The sequence below is a fragment of the Etheostoma cragini genome, chromosome 4, assembly GCF_013103735.1.
Source record: "Etheostoma cragini isolate CJK2018 chromosome 4, CSU_Ecrag_1.0, whole genome shotgun sequence".
Taxonomy (NCBI): Eukaryota; Metazoa; Chordata; class Actinopteri; order Perciformes; family Percidae; genus Etheostoma; species Etheostoma cragini.
Genome location: NC_048410.1, coordinates 25660479 through 25675185, shown reverse-complemented (window position 1 = coordinate 25675185; position 14707 = coordinate 25660479). Strand labels below are relative to the sequence as shown.

The 14707-nt window shown below is 41.6% G+C and overlaps 1 protein-coding gene across 1 annotated transcript in view; it reads right to left on the bottom strand.

Moving 5' to 3' along the window:
* LOC117943175 (constitutive coactivator of PPAR-gamma-like protein 1 homolog) overlaps positions 1-12075 on the bottom strand; it is a 28222-nt gene extending 16147 nt beyond the window's left edge. Inside the window, exons 1-10 of the mRNA XM_034869155.1 lie at positions 11339-12075; positions 9324-9570; positions 9160-9242; positions 6367-6495; positions 6062-6152; positions 2383-2468; positions 2136-2317; positions 799-895; positions 551-718; positions 209-380 (exon numbers count right to left, since the gene is read on the bottom strand). Coding sequence (XP_034725046.1) covers positions 209-380; positions 551-718; positions 799-895; positions 2136-2317; positions 2383-2468; positions 6062-6152; positions 6367-6495; positions 9160-9242; positions 9324-9570; positions 11339-11812 — 1729 coding nt within the window. The 5' untranslated portion in view covers positions 11813-12075. The remainder of the gene's footprint in view (positions 1-208; positions 381-550; positions 719-798; positions 896-2135; positions 2318-2382; positions 2469-6061; positions 6153-6366; positions 6496-9159; positions 9243-9323; positions 9571-11338) is intronic.
* Positions 12076-14707: the final 2632 nt, after the last annotated feature.

Below are 14707 nucleotides of genomic sequence, written 5' to 3'. Positions count from 1 at the left end.
TTTAATTAAGAGCTAGGACACAATACTTCAGCAAATTTAGGACTTTTTAAGGCCTACAATTTTCAAGGCCCCCGTTATATTGAACTGATTTTCTAAGTTAAGAAAAGTTGATAGACCTAAAGCAGGACCAATAATCAGTCGGGCCCAGAGACCTCAGGACAGGATGCGATACAGCGCTACAAAAGAGTTTTCTGACCACAGGACTCACGTTCAGGGAGGCAGTTCTTCCTCATGGCGAGTCTCTCAGCCTTCTTCCTGGCATCTGACAGGCTGAAGAGCACGCCGTAAACGTATTGTCGGATTGGCCGAAACAGTTGCACTGCTGCAGGCAGCTCTTTGTTGGCTTCATCTTCAATGGTGACAGACAGCTTTATCTCGCCCTGCAAAGACACAGTTTTCCCTAAATGTTGCGCTAGGCCTCAACTCCACTCACAAATAAGATGTCCGTGAATGCCGAGCATTACTATGACCGGACATGAACACAGATAATAAAAAGGTTGTGACTGTCAAAAAGGATCAGAATATGGAAATGAGCAACCCCCCACCATACCTTGGTGAGAGCATGGTAGATGTACGGGTACATTAGGCCCTTCTTGTGTCTGTGCTCGGCCACCCGCAGGACCTCGGGGGCCACGGTGGGCAGCGGTGGGATAGTGATGTCCATGTGCTTCCTGGTGGGCATAGAGAGCAGGCAAGGGATGCTCCCACACAGCTCAGCCTGAGGACAGACGGGACACAAGACCCAAACTTTACCTACCTGCTGACATTTCTGATCAGTGCTCCTGATGTCTGACTCACTTTTGTTTGGTCCCCTAGGTCTTCCACTGGTGTGTTTTCAGAATGTGGAGTATGTACGTTTTTCTCCCATGATCCTCCCTGATGCTCACTCACATGACTAGACAAACAGAAATGCAGATACAAGTAATCATAATAATATTACACCCAGGTAAAACCAGTGATCATCTCTGGCTGGCAATGTGCCATAAATACAACACAACGTGATGTGTTCATACAGGAAAACGACTAGTCCAGTCCAAAAAGACAAAGACGGACAGCAGCACAAAACACATCCAATTATTATTGTGACATTAAAGTAACTATATGTAGCTTTTAAATGTATCTGAAATGTTTCCATTTTTCATTATCAATGACCTGTAATGCCTTTGCATGGATCGGATATTTCCCGCGCAGTCACAGAATGATTTTTGTCAGGTAGACGGCGCTACAGTTACACATTCTGACGGGTCACAGATTTCTCTGCTACACCAGAAAGCCTGTGTTAGTATCCAGCCAGATAAAAGGTAGCAGCAGATCTGCGGCATGTATTTCATTTTGTTTTACAAGCTTTAGTTATGGGTGAGACTGGGGCAGGGCCATCACAGGAAAGAAGGGAATGAAACGAAGAACAACTAAAAGATAAAAGGGAAAGTAACAGACAATAGGAGATGACTTGAGTCACACTCAGCGGGGCTTTCAACACATGGAGACAATTACGAGATTGTAAAGTAAAAACGTCCCGAACTGACCTTCAGATATGTAATATTTCTATTTCATTCATAATATAGCTTTAGATTGCATGTGGTTGTTTAACAGTAGCCCACATTAAATGATGTCCCCCTTCCATTTAGTTTTTTTCTTTTCTTTTCAGTCCATGTTGGCATACTTTTTTCTTTTTGTCCCCCTGTACTTTTGTAAAGCATCCGTGGGTTTCATGAAATGCGCTGTATTAATCCAAGTTATTACTTTGTTGGGTGCTATAACAATCTCCTAATGCTTTGGCGCGTGACCCGATGAAAGCGATACCTGGTTTATCTCACAACACATCCAAAGTAGGGTAACAATATATGGCCTAAAAAGTCACTATATGACCTCCCGGTAACCCTAACTTGGTAATCTACAGTGGGCAATACAGCACCGTAAAGAGAAGAGCTTTACTACAGCAGGTGTGGTAAAAACACTAGCGGCCGATAGAATCAGCAGAGATTGATCATATAGCCACTTTAAAGAGACCTTCAGCTCCAAATGAAATGATGGTGATCTGACTACCAGCAGGACGATGAATGTGACAGACTGATGATCTATAACATCTTTGACATGAATGGAGACAGTAGCAGAGAGTTTAGTGCTGAACTCACTTGGAAGTTGTGCCAGAGTTCTCTTCATCCTCAGCGTTGCAGAGAGCAGCCTGTGTGTGTTCGGGGTTGATGGAAGAGGACCTCTCATACAGCGGCGTGTGCTCTGCCTCATTAGGAATGTTGCTGAAGCTGCTCTTCTCCAGGCCGCACTCCACCAGAGGCCCGGGGTATGAGAGCTGGACCTGAACACAGTGATGAGTCATTCTCATGAAGCTCAAACACTTCACTGCAAGCGTTCCAGTCTTACCTCCTGTTTTACAGGCAGCACCTGTGGAATATGGAGCGCTTTTGGAAACGGCACTGCAGAACCCACTCCCATTGGTGTTGGTCTTACTGTAAAACAAACACAAACCATTTCAGCATAGAGACTTGACCTGCTGCACAAAGCTGGATTAATCAAACAGGACAAAAGGCTTACACTGCACAATTGTTATGTATTTTCCAGCTCCTACAACGTAAGCAGTCTCTGTGCGTAATGCAGAGATTTTCCTGCATTTCTCTACGGCGTGTAACGTTAAGACATCCCATCACAGACATTCTTACATCTTGGTAGAGGCATTCTTATTGGCTCACTGATAGTGATGAGATTTACTCTTTAGGAATTGAAATTGGGCATTGAATGACAAGGCATTTTTCTATACTTAAGAGGCAGTTTGGTTGGTGCTTTGAAAGCACTGAATTAGATACCCAGCCCTACTCCAAGATGAGCTGGACAACTTCTGTGCATGCTCTGAGATCAAGTCCCTGGTTGAGGAAGCACAGATGGCCCCACAAAGGGCACTTGGGCCTGATGGCCTCCCTGGCCCAGCTCTTAAGCTGCGTGCAGATCAACTGGCAGTGGTCATAACAGACCTTTACAACCTCTCACTGATGACACAGAAGACCGCCGTTGTCCCTGTCCCCAGGATACATAGTTACAGATCAGAAAATATCAATATGCAGGAAGCTTTATTACAGACGGAATACTCGACACGCTTTGCCTGCTACAGAGACCAGCACCTCAGTCAGCGGTTTCGCTTGATGCCACTAGCCGGGTAAGGGGACATTGACGGCTGTGTGAGTGGAAGCGGAAATGCAGACCGAGTGAAGTTGAGTGAGTGAAGGTGGAAAGCAAACGCTAGCCAGCCTCCTGTCCCGTCCATCCTGCTTGCAAGTGTCTGATCATTAAACAACAAATTGGACTACATCCAACTTCAACAAAACTCCCAACGCAAGTTCAGAGACTGCTGTGTTTTAGTGGAAACCTGGCTGAACAACAGTGTACCACACTATCCAGCTACCAGGCCTGCTAACTTTCAGAGCAGATGCTGCTCTCTCGGGTAAGACTCGTGGAGGTGGGCTGTGTTACCACGGACACGGACTGGTGCAGAAATGGGGTGCTTGTGTCCAACTACTGCTAACCACTGGTGAAGTTTGTGACTGTTAAATGCAGACCATTCTACATTCCACACCAATTCACGGCTGTGTTACATCCATGCTACCAATGCATTAGCTGAACTTTACAGAGCCTATAATGTGTGTGCACTAAATGTAGCCTCTTCCATATGTCGTTTTTATATAATGTAATTTTAATATATTTTAAATGTGTAACACAATTTTATACACATTCATCTTTCCAGCGGTGAAATATCCCTTTAATGAGAACTGGCACAATTGGAGCAGAGTCTTCTTGCAGGCTTTTCATTCCATGCTAGAATGGCTTGACATTGCCACAAAGTAATAAAATACTTGTGGCAGGGCACCTTTAAGGTCTTCAGAGGAGCATGATTCTCTTTGAACATTTGAAGCTAGACTCAAGCTTTCAAAGCACTTCAACACAACATTCTGATTATCATCAGTCTGCGTATAGCTACGTATACACCTGTGGTTCTAAATCTCCTGTTTGACTGAAATTGTGATATACACACATTTCTGTCTCATGATACATTTTCACAGTTGTTGCTTAGAAGGTTAACAAGGCCACTTGTGCACAAACAGGGCAGCCACAATTAAAATTGAAATAAATTAGCACCGGTGTTTGACGTGTAAAGCCCAATTCACACGGGACTATTAACAGGGGACCTCATGTGATTTAGGATCAGGGGGAGAGGAGGACGTTAGCCAGGCTGGCATCAATCATGGGCAACACCTCTCAGCCCCTACAATGAGACTGTGAGCTCTCGGAGCAGCTCCTTCAGCAGCAGATTGCTGCACCCTCAGTGCTGCCGCAGGTCCCTCACTGCAGCAGCAGTCAGACTCTTCAATGCAACATGTACTACTTACTCTGAGTCTCATCCAACTGTGCAATATGCCATTATTCATCCACACCGTACTCATTTGTATGTCTGTGTCTGTTACAGTCTGTTTATATAAGGGTGTGAATAGTGTAAATACTTTGTATTATTACTATAACTAATTCTATTTCTTCTATTTCTTATAAGACTCTTTGTATATTTTTTCCTTTATCTGTTTATATACTGTATATATATATAATTTGTGTTTATCTGACGTACTGTACTATAATGTTTCTATTGAGCTGCTGTTACAAAGGAATTTGTCCAGTGTTGGATTAATTAAGCAAGATCACAAGAGAGGGTTGGATTTAACGTTGTTGTCGGCACAACTAAACCCTTTCAATATTCTGCTTACACAACAACGGTTTCCAGCTTAATAAAAGTTATAATCACAATGTATCCATAGTGTGGAGCAATTTGCTCTCAAAGTAAAAAGCAACAGAGAGGATTTTGGGTCCCTCCATGTTTAGTCAGCAGCTAATTTAAGCCAACGTTTGCTTTGTAGCAATGGTGGGACTTCCAAAACTGAGTTACTACCTCATTTATAAACACCAAACTGCTTTGCTAGCTCAATCTTGTTGAATCTGAATCTGCTGAAAATAATGACTTTTTCCAGTGACAGATTTAGCTAGCTCCTGTACGTCCATGATAATCCCGTCAAGGTTAACTTCAATCCAAAATGACCACCACAGCTGTCTAGAGGCCTTCATTTATGTTGTGTGTGGTATTATTGTAATCATTGACCATCAAAACATAGGGGTAGACATCATCATTTATGCAGTTGAATGTTTTCTTCAGGAGATATCATGCAAATATACATAATTTGGGCTATGACGGAAAATAAAATGGCCGCCGCAGCTCACATGAAGTTTTTTGCGATGGCTAACGTGCTTTTTTGAAAGATCACAACCCATTGAGTAATTGTACCAATTTTGGTGCTTGTATCCACATGTGAACGATTACCCTAAAAAATTGCACTTATCTGCTCCACTAGTCACAGCGTTGGAACAAATCAGTCGTCTAATCCGATCAATCACATTCTATACTGCTTGGAGAGCTGCTGTGTGTTCCACTGTGGTTCCTGCATGACTAACATGACTACAAATGTTTTTAATTTAACTCCATAATGGTGACAGAGAAATGGCGGAGTGATATTTAAGTGATGCACCAGATGTGCTCTAATGTCTCTGGTTGTGCCGTCATGCTGATTTAAGCACGTTCTATATCTATGGCTCTAAATGTATAGTTGACCAATCAGATTGTCTGGTTGGATCTACTCTTTGTATATGAAAGTATATTATCTTACTGACATTATCCCCCACATATGACTATGGCTCTGTCAACACCTTCATTTTTAATAGCTACTGCAGCCAATACGACCCCAAATCACAGAGATGCCAATTCACACGGCACTAATGTTATCACACATCTCTGCGTTTGGCAAAATATTGCGGTGGAATTCTTTCAACGCAAATTACAGACATGGCAGATTCACACAGGATTAAGATCACATGCTCTTGCAATTTTATACAAATGACTACAAGTCCCCAGGTAGTACTAGTCCTGTGTGAGTAGGGCTCAAAAACGCCTTTTTAAATAGACATGTGACAATGAAGACCAAAGCAACAGACAGATCCTGAGGCGCAGACCCACCTGACTGTCGTGGGAAATGATAGGGCTGGCTGGCCACTGAGTAGTACTCCACTGCCTTCTTGAAGAGGATTTCCTTGTCATCAGTGCATGTCTAAAAGAAAAACATCAAATAGGATGAATACACACAGAGCACTCAGATCATACCACAGAAGAAGAAAACATCTCTGTCTTTGGACTCTCTGATTCTGGAGTGTGTGTGTGCGCGCACGTATGTGTGCGTGTGTGTGTATGTGTCTATCTGTCTGTCATGTCCATATCACTATGGTGATAAAAATACGAAAATACAAATTCTTCAGTTTTCATACCTGTGAGTGCTTGAAGATGTCCTTGGCAACAGCCTCCAGGTCGGCGATGTCTGGGATGTTGCAGACGTAGTCGGCCACAGCCTTGATTACGACATCACAGGGTGGGAGCACAAGCTGGTGGGCACGCACCTGACAACACACAAACAATCAGATTTACAGTATGACTCTTTAAATAAGGGTGTCCAGCAACACCCTGTTCCGAACACATGATAATAATAATAAATTATATTGATAGAGCACTTTAAGGAACTCGGACACTTTACATGAGTTAAATCAAAGAAAAAAACAACTTAAAAATATATAACACAAATCATGGATCACACTTTAAAAGCATCTCTTACACAGACACAAAATAAGTATAGGTATACAATGAGGAAAATAAGTATTTGAACACCCTGCTATTTTGCATGTTCTCCCACTTAGAAATCATGGAGGGGTCTGAAATTGTCATCGTAGGTGCATGTCCACTGTGAGAGACATAATCTAAAAAACAATCCAGAAATCACAATGCATTATTTTTTAACTATTTATTTGTATGAAACGCCTGCAAATAAGCATTTGAACATCTGTCTATCAGCTACAATTCTGACCCTCAAAGACCTGTTAGTGTGCCTTCAAAATGTCCACCTCCACTCCATTTATTATCCTAAATTAGATCCACATGTTTGAGGTTGTTAGCTGCATAAAGACACCTGTCCACCCCAAACAATCAGTAAGAATCCAACTACTAACATGGCCAAGACCAAAGACACTAGAGACAAAATTGTACACCTCCACAAGGCTGGAAAGGGCAACAGTGAAATTGCCAAGCAGTTTGGTGAAAAATGGTCCACTTTTGGAGCAATCATTAGAAAATGGAAGAAGCTAAACATGACTGTCAATCTCCCTCGGACTGGGGCTCCATGCAAGATCTCACCTCGTGGGGTCTCAATGATCCTAGGAAAGAAGAGAAATCCGCCCAGAACTACACAGGAGGAGCTGGTCAATGACCTGAAAAGAGCTGGGACCACCGTTTCCAAGGTTACTGTTGGTAATACGTTAAGAGGTCATGGTTTGAAACCATGCATGGCACGGAAGGTTCTCTTGCTTAAACCAGCACATGTCAAGGCCCGTCTTAAGTTTGCCAATGACCATTTGGATGATCCAGAGGAGTCATGGGAGAAAGTCATGTGGTCAGATGAGACCTAAATAGAACTTTTTGGTCATAATTCCACTAACCGTGTGTGGAGGAAGTAGAATGATGAGTACGACCCAAGAACACCATCCCTACTGTGAAGCATGGGGGTGGTAGCATCATGCTTTGGGGGTGTTTTTCTGCACACGGGACAGGGCAACTGCAACTGTTTTGGGGAACAACCTCCTTCCCTTAGTTAGAGCATTGAAGATGGGTCGAGGCTGGGTCTTCCAACATGACAATGACCCGAAGCACACAGCCAGGATAACCAAGGAGTGGCTCTGTAAGAAGCATGTAAAGGTTCTGGCGTGTCCCAGCGAGTCTCCAGACCTAAACCCAATAGAGAATCTTTGGAGGGAGCTCAAACTCCGCGTTTCTCAGCAACAGCCCAGAAACCTGACTGATCTAGAGAAAATCTGTGAGGAGGAGTGGGCCAAAATCCCTTCTGGAGTGTTTGCAAACCTGGTGAAAAACTACAGGAAAACGTTTGACCTCTGTAATTGCAAACAAAGGCTACTGTCCCAAATATTAACATTGATTTTCTCAGGTGTTAAAATACTTATTTGCAGCTGTATCATACAAATCAAAAGTTTGAAAAATCGTACATTGTGATTTCTGTTTTTTTTTTCTCATGAAGGCAAGGCTCCACAAGCAAGGCAACTCAGTTTTCTCAGTCAATACAGCAAGCACTGAGGAAGTAATTGATTCAAACAACTACATTTATCATCAACAGTGATCGTACATCCACATAATAGGAGGCACATTTCCCCTCAACAGTTTCAGATTGAATGGTTGTCCGACTAGTAGTTTTGTTAGAATTCTCAGCCAGCAATTATCACATGTTAACAACGCTGCTTTAAACCGCACAAGATCAGTGGCCATTGAAAACGGGCAAGGGATTGGCCTTTGGCTGCACTTCCTCGGGTCCAGAACAATACAACAGACATAGTTTTATGTTGCGATGTTTAGCGCGCTACAACGCAACATCTCTGTTCTCACTGTTTTCATCCTTTCTTGCATGCAGTGGAGCGAGCAACAGAGAGAGAACTGTACCCAGCATGCTGTTCTGCTGTGTAACATATAGTAAGGGGCCTCTTCACAATTCACCTCACAGTGTATACACAACAGACTACTTATACACTAGACCCGTAGTTCAGATTTTGAACCTTTTTTAAACCCCTGAACTGAGAGAGAGACGGAGCGGGGACCCCCTACTATATATGTTGTATAAAATGAAGTTGCATATTAAACTCGGCCTACAATAACCTGTAGGTAGGCCTAAAGCCTTTATTCATACATTTTTATGCATAGAATACTAAGCTATTTCAATGATTTTATAAATACTGTTTTAATGTTAATAAATGTGGCCCAGTGAATATTGAGGATGAAGTGGATCTGTGGATGGCGACCTTACCTTTAGGCCATAAGCCTAGCATTTGCGTTTTTGTCCCACATATGTACATGGGCTAATAATATGTCATTTTTTTTTTTTACTTTCAAAAAACTAACAATGATTTGGTTGACCCCCCGCAGCATCTAATGTCATTCACACACAAAACTCACAGCAAACTTCTATTAGATTGGATTACAAAAGACATAAACCTAACTTAAATCTGTACCTTTAAAGATGCTAATGGATGCTGTGGACCAAGTAAGCTCCAGTGAAAGGCAGCCAAGTCTTCATCAGGCAGTATGTGATTTCCTATAAAAACACAAAAGTGCACATCAGCCTCATTCAAACTATCCCCTCCGTTTAGATTCTGCCCAGAAGTGTCACACTTACCTAAAAGTGACGCAAAAATGACAAATCGATTTGGGTTGAGATGGAGCTGCCGAGCCACTTCATGCATCAGGTACTGGCTGGTGGTGAGGCTTTTGCCGTTGCGGCTCAGTTTGAGGGCGTGGGCGCTGAAGTAGTATGGGATGTTGCACAGAGCGTAGTCAGAGTCGTAGGCCACCAGGCCGTGGAAGCCGTTCTCCCTGCATAAGGCTATCACTTCCAGGTGGTGGTCCTCGATGCTCTGGACAACCTTGGGAGGAGCCAGCAGAATTAGGCTTTAAAGAGTTAGGGCTCAATATTACCCTCTACATAGACGTAGTGTTCAAGACAAACCAGGTATCACAGTATGTGACCAAAGAACTTGTAAACCGCATTATAGGAATATCAACACCATATATAAGATTTACCACATCACATGTCACTGCATCGTCACAATAATATTTTGTAAACGTTGGGTTAAATCCTGATACAACATCAGACAAATGTGTATAGCACACTGCATGGAACTAAGTGGGATCCCTTTTATGCCCTGACACAATGAATGTTAACTACTAACTGCAGAAACATATAAGTAAATAAAATACATTAGTATTTACGGAGGATGGACACCTGTTTGTGGATTAGGCATCGGCCCATTATCCAGTCTACTTAGTAAGGTCTAGTAGTATCTGTGCAAAGATGTGAACAAAGCATGCTGCATGCAAAACATGAAGCATGCTTTTTAATTGAAGATAACTATATGAATGTCTGTATTTTGTAGTGTTCCTGCATAGGTAGTAATATTAGGGACTGTAACAAATTAATTGCAATTTCCATTGATCTGCCGATTGTATATAAAATGTCAGTAAATAGTAAAGGGTGGCAATCACAATTCATCAGAGCTAAAGGGGGTGTTTTCAAATGACTTGTTTTGTCTAACCAGCCCAAAGAGAGTCCTTCTTAGAAAATCAGCATGTTGTATTTTTAGAATTGACAAGCTAGGAGCAGTGAACTTGGGGCTTTTAAAAAGAAAAGTACTAAAATAATGAATAATAATAGAAATATGCAGTCAATTGGCTTATGGTACTATTGTTTGTATTGTGTTGTAACTGTAAGTTGGTGAAGTCAGTACTTTATCAAGGGTTAAAGTAAACTATAACTCTGTACATATAAAATATTCAGTACGGAAAAACAGAATTAAACACCAAAAAATAAACAAAGAAATGAGGATTAAAAAAATAAAATAGGTAAGAGTGCATACAACAGTCTCATTCCCCCATACCCTACCTATCAATTGATCCACTACTTCTACTCATCTAACTCGCTCAAGAGATATAGTACAGTGTGTATGTATTTTAAAGCTCTCATTGAAACAGGTAAGAAACCAAGGGCTGCCAAGTTTTAATGTATTGTGTTACGTATCTTATTCTTCCCAGATGTAATGTACTGGTCAAGTCTTGGAACCACATTTTGCGTAGGAACCATGGTCCCTTTCCATGACATTAACATCTTTGTTGTTGTTGTTGATGACAGTAGAAAAGGAATTGTTGCTAGAATTTGGTACGTTTTCTTAACGTTTCAGACGTCCCTTAAAGGCTCTGGTTCTAATGGAGTGTTGATCATTTCTGAGAGGCTTTTATGGTTAGGAGTCCAGAAGGGAGTTACTTTGGGGCATGATACAACACTGTGACAGAGGGTTGCTTCTGAGGTCTGACATGTATCGCACATTGGCGATATATTTTGGTAGATGCAGTGTGTTTTCACCTTAGAAAAGTGAAGCCTGTGCAATATCTTATCAATATAACTGTATAAGGCATTGTCTGGCATTATTGGAACGTTTATGTATATGTTTAAGACTTTCTTCCCAAGTATTGTCTGGTATTTGAATGCCGATTTAACCGGCTTTTATCATTGGGGAAGTTGGCGGTGATGACATGGTGGGCAGCTAGCAGGCTAATCAGAGAGCCTGCTAACTTACGACTGTGGTGGTCCAGAGTGGCTCGGCTCAACAGGCATTACCAGGCCGAGTTTTCACTCACCCCGACGTGGAACCTGAGGAGCGCCAGTCGGATGCAGTGGGCCATGCACACGGGAGGAAGGAACCAGACTTTGGGCGGTGGAGTGCCCTTGTTCTGGACGTGGCTGATTATCTGCTGGGCGGTCTGCCTCTCGTTCACCTGCCGCTTGACCCACTCGTGAAGACGGCCTTTCTCCAGGGCGCCATTGAAGCACACCATGAGCTTTATGTTGCCGTTGAAGCAGGCCTTGGAGAGTGCAGCCAGGTAGACCAGCATGTGGTTCCACTGTCCTCCGCTTACCCAGTCGGTGTAGAAGCCTCCGTAGAGCCGGTGGAGGCAGTTCTCGGCGTCCACTAGCAGTCTCAGTGGACTCTGAGTTGATCTCTGCCGGCCACCTCCAACCATACTTCCCCGGGCAAGCTTCTGGAGCTCAACCGGCACCACAGCGCTGGGGCAATGTTTTTCAATGTATTCTTGGAAACCCAGAACACCCATATTGAGACTCACTTGACAGCGATATTAAACCGAAGTGGGTTGCAATGCACCTCTCCCCCTGACAGGGATCGACAGCAAGCTGGTAGCTCTGAATATGGCACGAGGTAGAATATTAATTTCGAAAGAAATGAAGTAAGGCTGTTATTTTAAAGCATCGTGAGTGTTTGGTGGTGGTCGCTTTCTTGGTTCATGGCGGCTAGCCTGCCGCCATGTGTTGAATCACTGGGCCAAGGCGTCTGTCCGGTCCGGACACCGGAGTGAAAGAGGGGTGTGGGGTACTTCATGACGACATGACGCACGTATTGAAGCACGGCACAACAGAGAACACGGTGCAAAACAGAAAAAAAACTGTATCTGCATGACAGTTCGCTGCTGCTTACTATTACTTCCGCAGATACTTTAACGCAGCTAATGCCAAGGCTCCAACCATATACACCTAAAAACAGGCTCCAACGGGAGCAAGTAATTGCGAGTTTACACACCGCAGAGGAGTACAACACCCACCACCACACCACCACACCTTTTCTTTGTCAGGGCTTTTGGAGGAAACAGCTAGGTATACCACTATATTATAAAGATTCTACGATAAATTGATTCAGTAAAGAGGATTTAGGTTTTATTTTTATTTATTTATTCATTTATTCATTGGTTCCTGCATTTATCTCTCGGTCACACTCCAGTCCAATTGGTGGCGGTAATGCGCCTTTAAGTTGGCTTGCCGTCCGCCAATAAACCAGAAAGAAGAAGAGGTAGTTGGCCGCTGACTGTAGTCTTTACGGCGGGTACATTCGTGGTTTAACCCTCTATTGCATGAATTATTTTTTAAACATGGTAAATATGTCTTGATGTGTTTTTATTACTCCAGGGTGCTTAAATACTGCAATTGCAAAAAAAAAAAAATTGAAGGGGGGTAGTTGGTAATTTTTGCCATATGGCAACAACGCGCATTCGTGGAAAGTGCCAAAGAATTCATTATTTCTTTAAAAATGCATGCTTTTATTTAAATAATTACCAAACAAATTCAAGTTATATGTGTCAACATGTATAGCCCAATGTGTTTACAGTCAAATTAGTTTAGTTTTAATTGTAGTTTTTGATAATTATTAATCATAACACTGTAATAAGTCTGTCATATGGACCTGAAAGACGACACACGGATACAATGTACTTGATTAGGGGCAAAGTAAGTGGCACAACACACTGACTAAACTTACAATTACTGAACTATATGTCACTGAAAACATATTTCTGATACATAATCTTTCTTTAGGAACTCCTTATTTAAATTTATAATTATAATTCATTTACATTAGTGTGTAATTAATAATTTGGAAAATATATTAATTACATGATTCCATGAAATGGCTGGAATAACAAAATATAAATACATTTTATGTTTTTCTTAGAAAATACTATAAATAATTGCAAACATAGTGTAAGAGTAGCCTAAAGTTATAGTAATTCAATTGAGCCCATTAGGCAAAATGTATACATTTCACGTCAATATTTGCATAATCTTGCCACATGGCAACAAATAAATTTTAGCCTTTTACAGAAAAAATACAACATTTTAACTGGTTTAAATGATGAAAAATTAAAGTTTACTTATTCCAGATAACAGTTGAATTTTTTATTTTTCAAAGAAATGCTTCTAAAATGGAGAAAAACAACTACATTTTGTCTGATCCTGGAGCGTGGTCTTTAGTGTGGAACATGTCCGGAAAAGGGGGGGGGACAGGACTCTGTGGGTATGTGAAGTCATCAAATGAGTACAACTTCAAAATAAAAGACCTATTTACACAATTACCAAAAAACAATGCATTTTACATGGTTTATTGTGAAAAACACTAAGAAAAAGATTTTGTTGCCATATGGCAACAACATGCAATAGAGGGTTAAGTGCAACTGTTTTGCCAAGAAACAAGAGACTGGCATTCCATCAGTAGATGTTTCACTGTCCGATGTTGTGTTCCACAGAGCCCATCTTTATGCATTCCTATTCTGCCAAGTCCTATGTCAGTCAACATTACAATGCCCCAGCTTAGACTAGTCATCATGACTCTAGGGCCTATGTCTTCTTTCCCCAAATACCCCTGGCCCTTCATCACACTTCTCTGAATGCTGTAATAAGGCCGCCCTGTGTTTATATATGTCGGAAGGTTGGTGGTTTGATCCCTGCAATCCCATGTCGAAGTCTCTTGAACCTTAGTTGCGCCATCGAAGTGTAAATGTGTGTTTATCTGATGAGGTGACCACAGTGTGTGAATGGTGAGTGGTTCCTGTACTATGTAAAAGTGCTTTGATTAGTCGCTAAGACTAGAAAAGCACATTTTAAGAACAGTCCATTTACATGTGTTTACATTCATGATATGTTCATTTTACTTGAAATCTTTTAGAAAATTCCTGAATTTGTGTTTTAATGTCTACGTCAATGCCATATTATGACCTAAATCAAATGTCAAAACAGTATATTTTTTATGCTTAATGGACAATGAACTAACTGTGCTCTCAGTAAAAAAGTGATGATTATTTGGACATTATTTAGCTAAACTCACTCAATGTGTCATGGTTGATTGCCTACTGACTTAGAGACAGGAATAAACACTACATTTATGTTAAGCATTAATAATCTAGTATGATAACAACTTTTTGGTACAAAAAAGCAAAAAGCAAAGATTAGCTGTATACATTTAATGGAAGCATTTGTCATTTCTATTGACAATTTTAATAAAAAGGTTACCGTATGTTACTAATTCAAAGTTTGTAGAGCTCTCGTTTTGCATCTTTGAGAGTCGTTAGGCCCCGTCGGACAGCACCACTCTCATTCGAGGAAGGCCTTCCTTTTGAAAAGATAGGGATATGGATTAACTGGCATGCATAAAGGGGTGCTAGAGC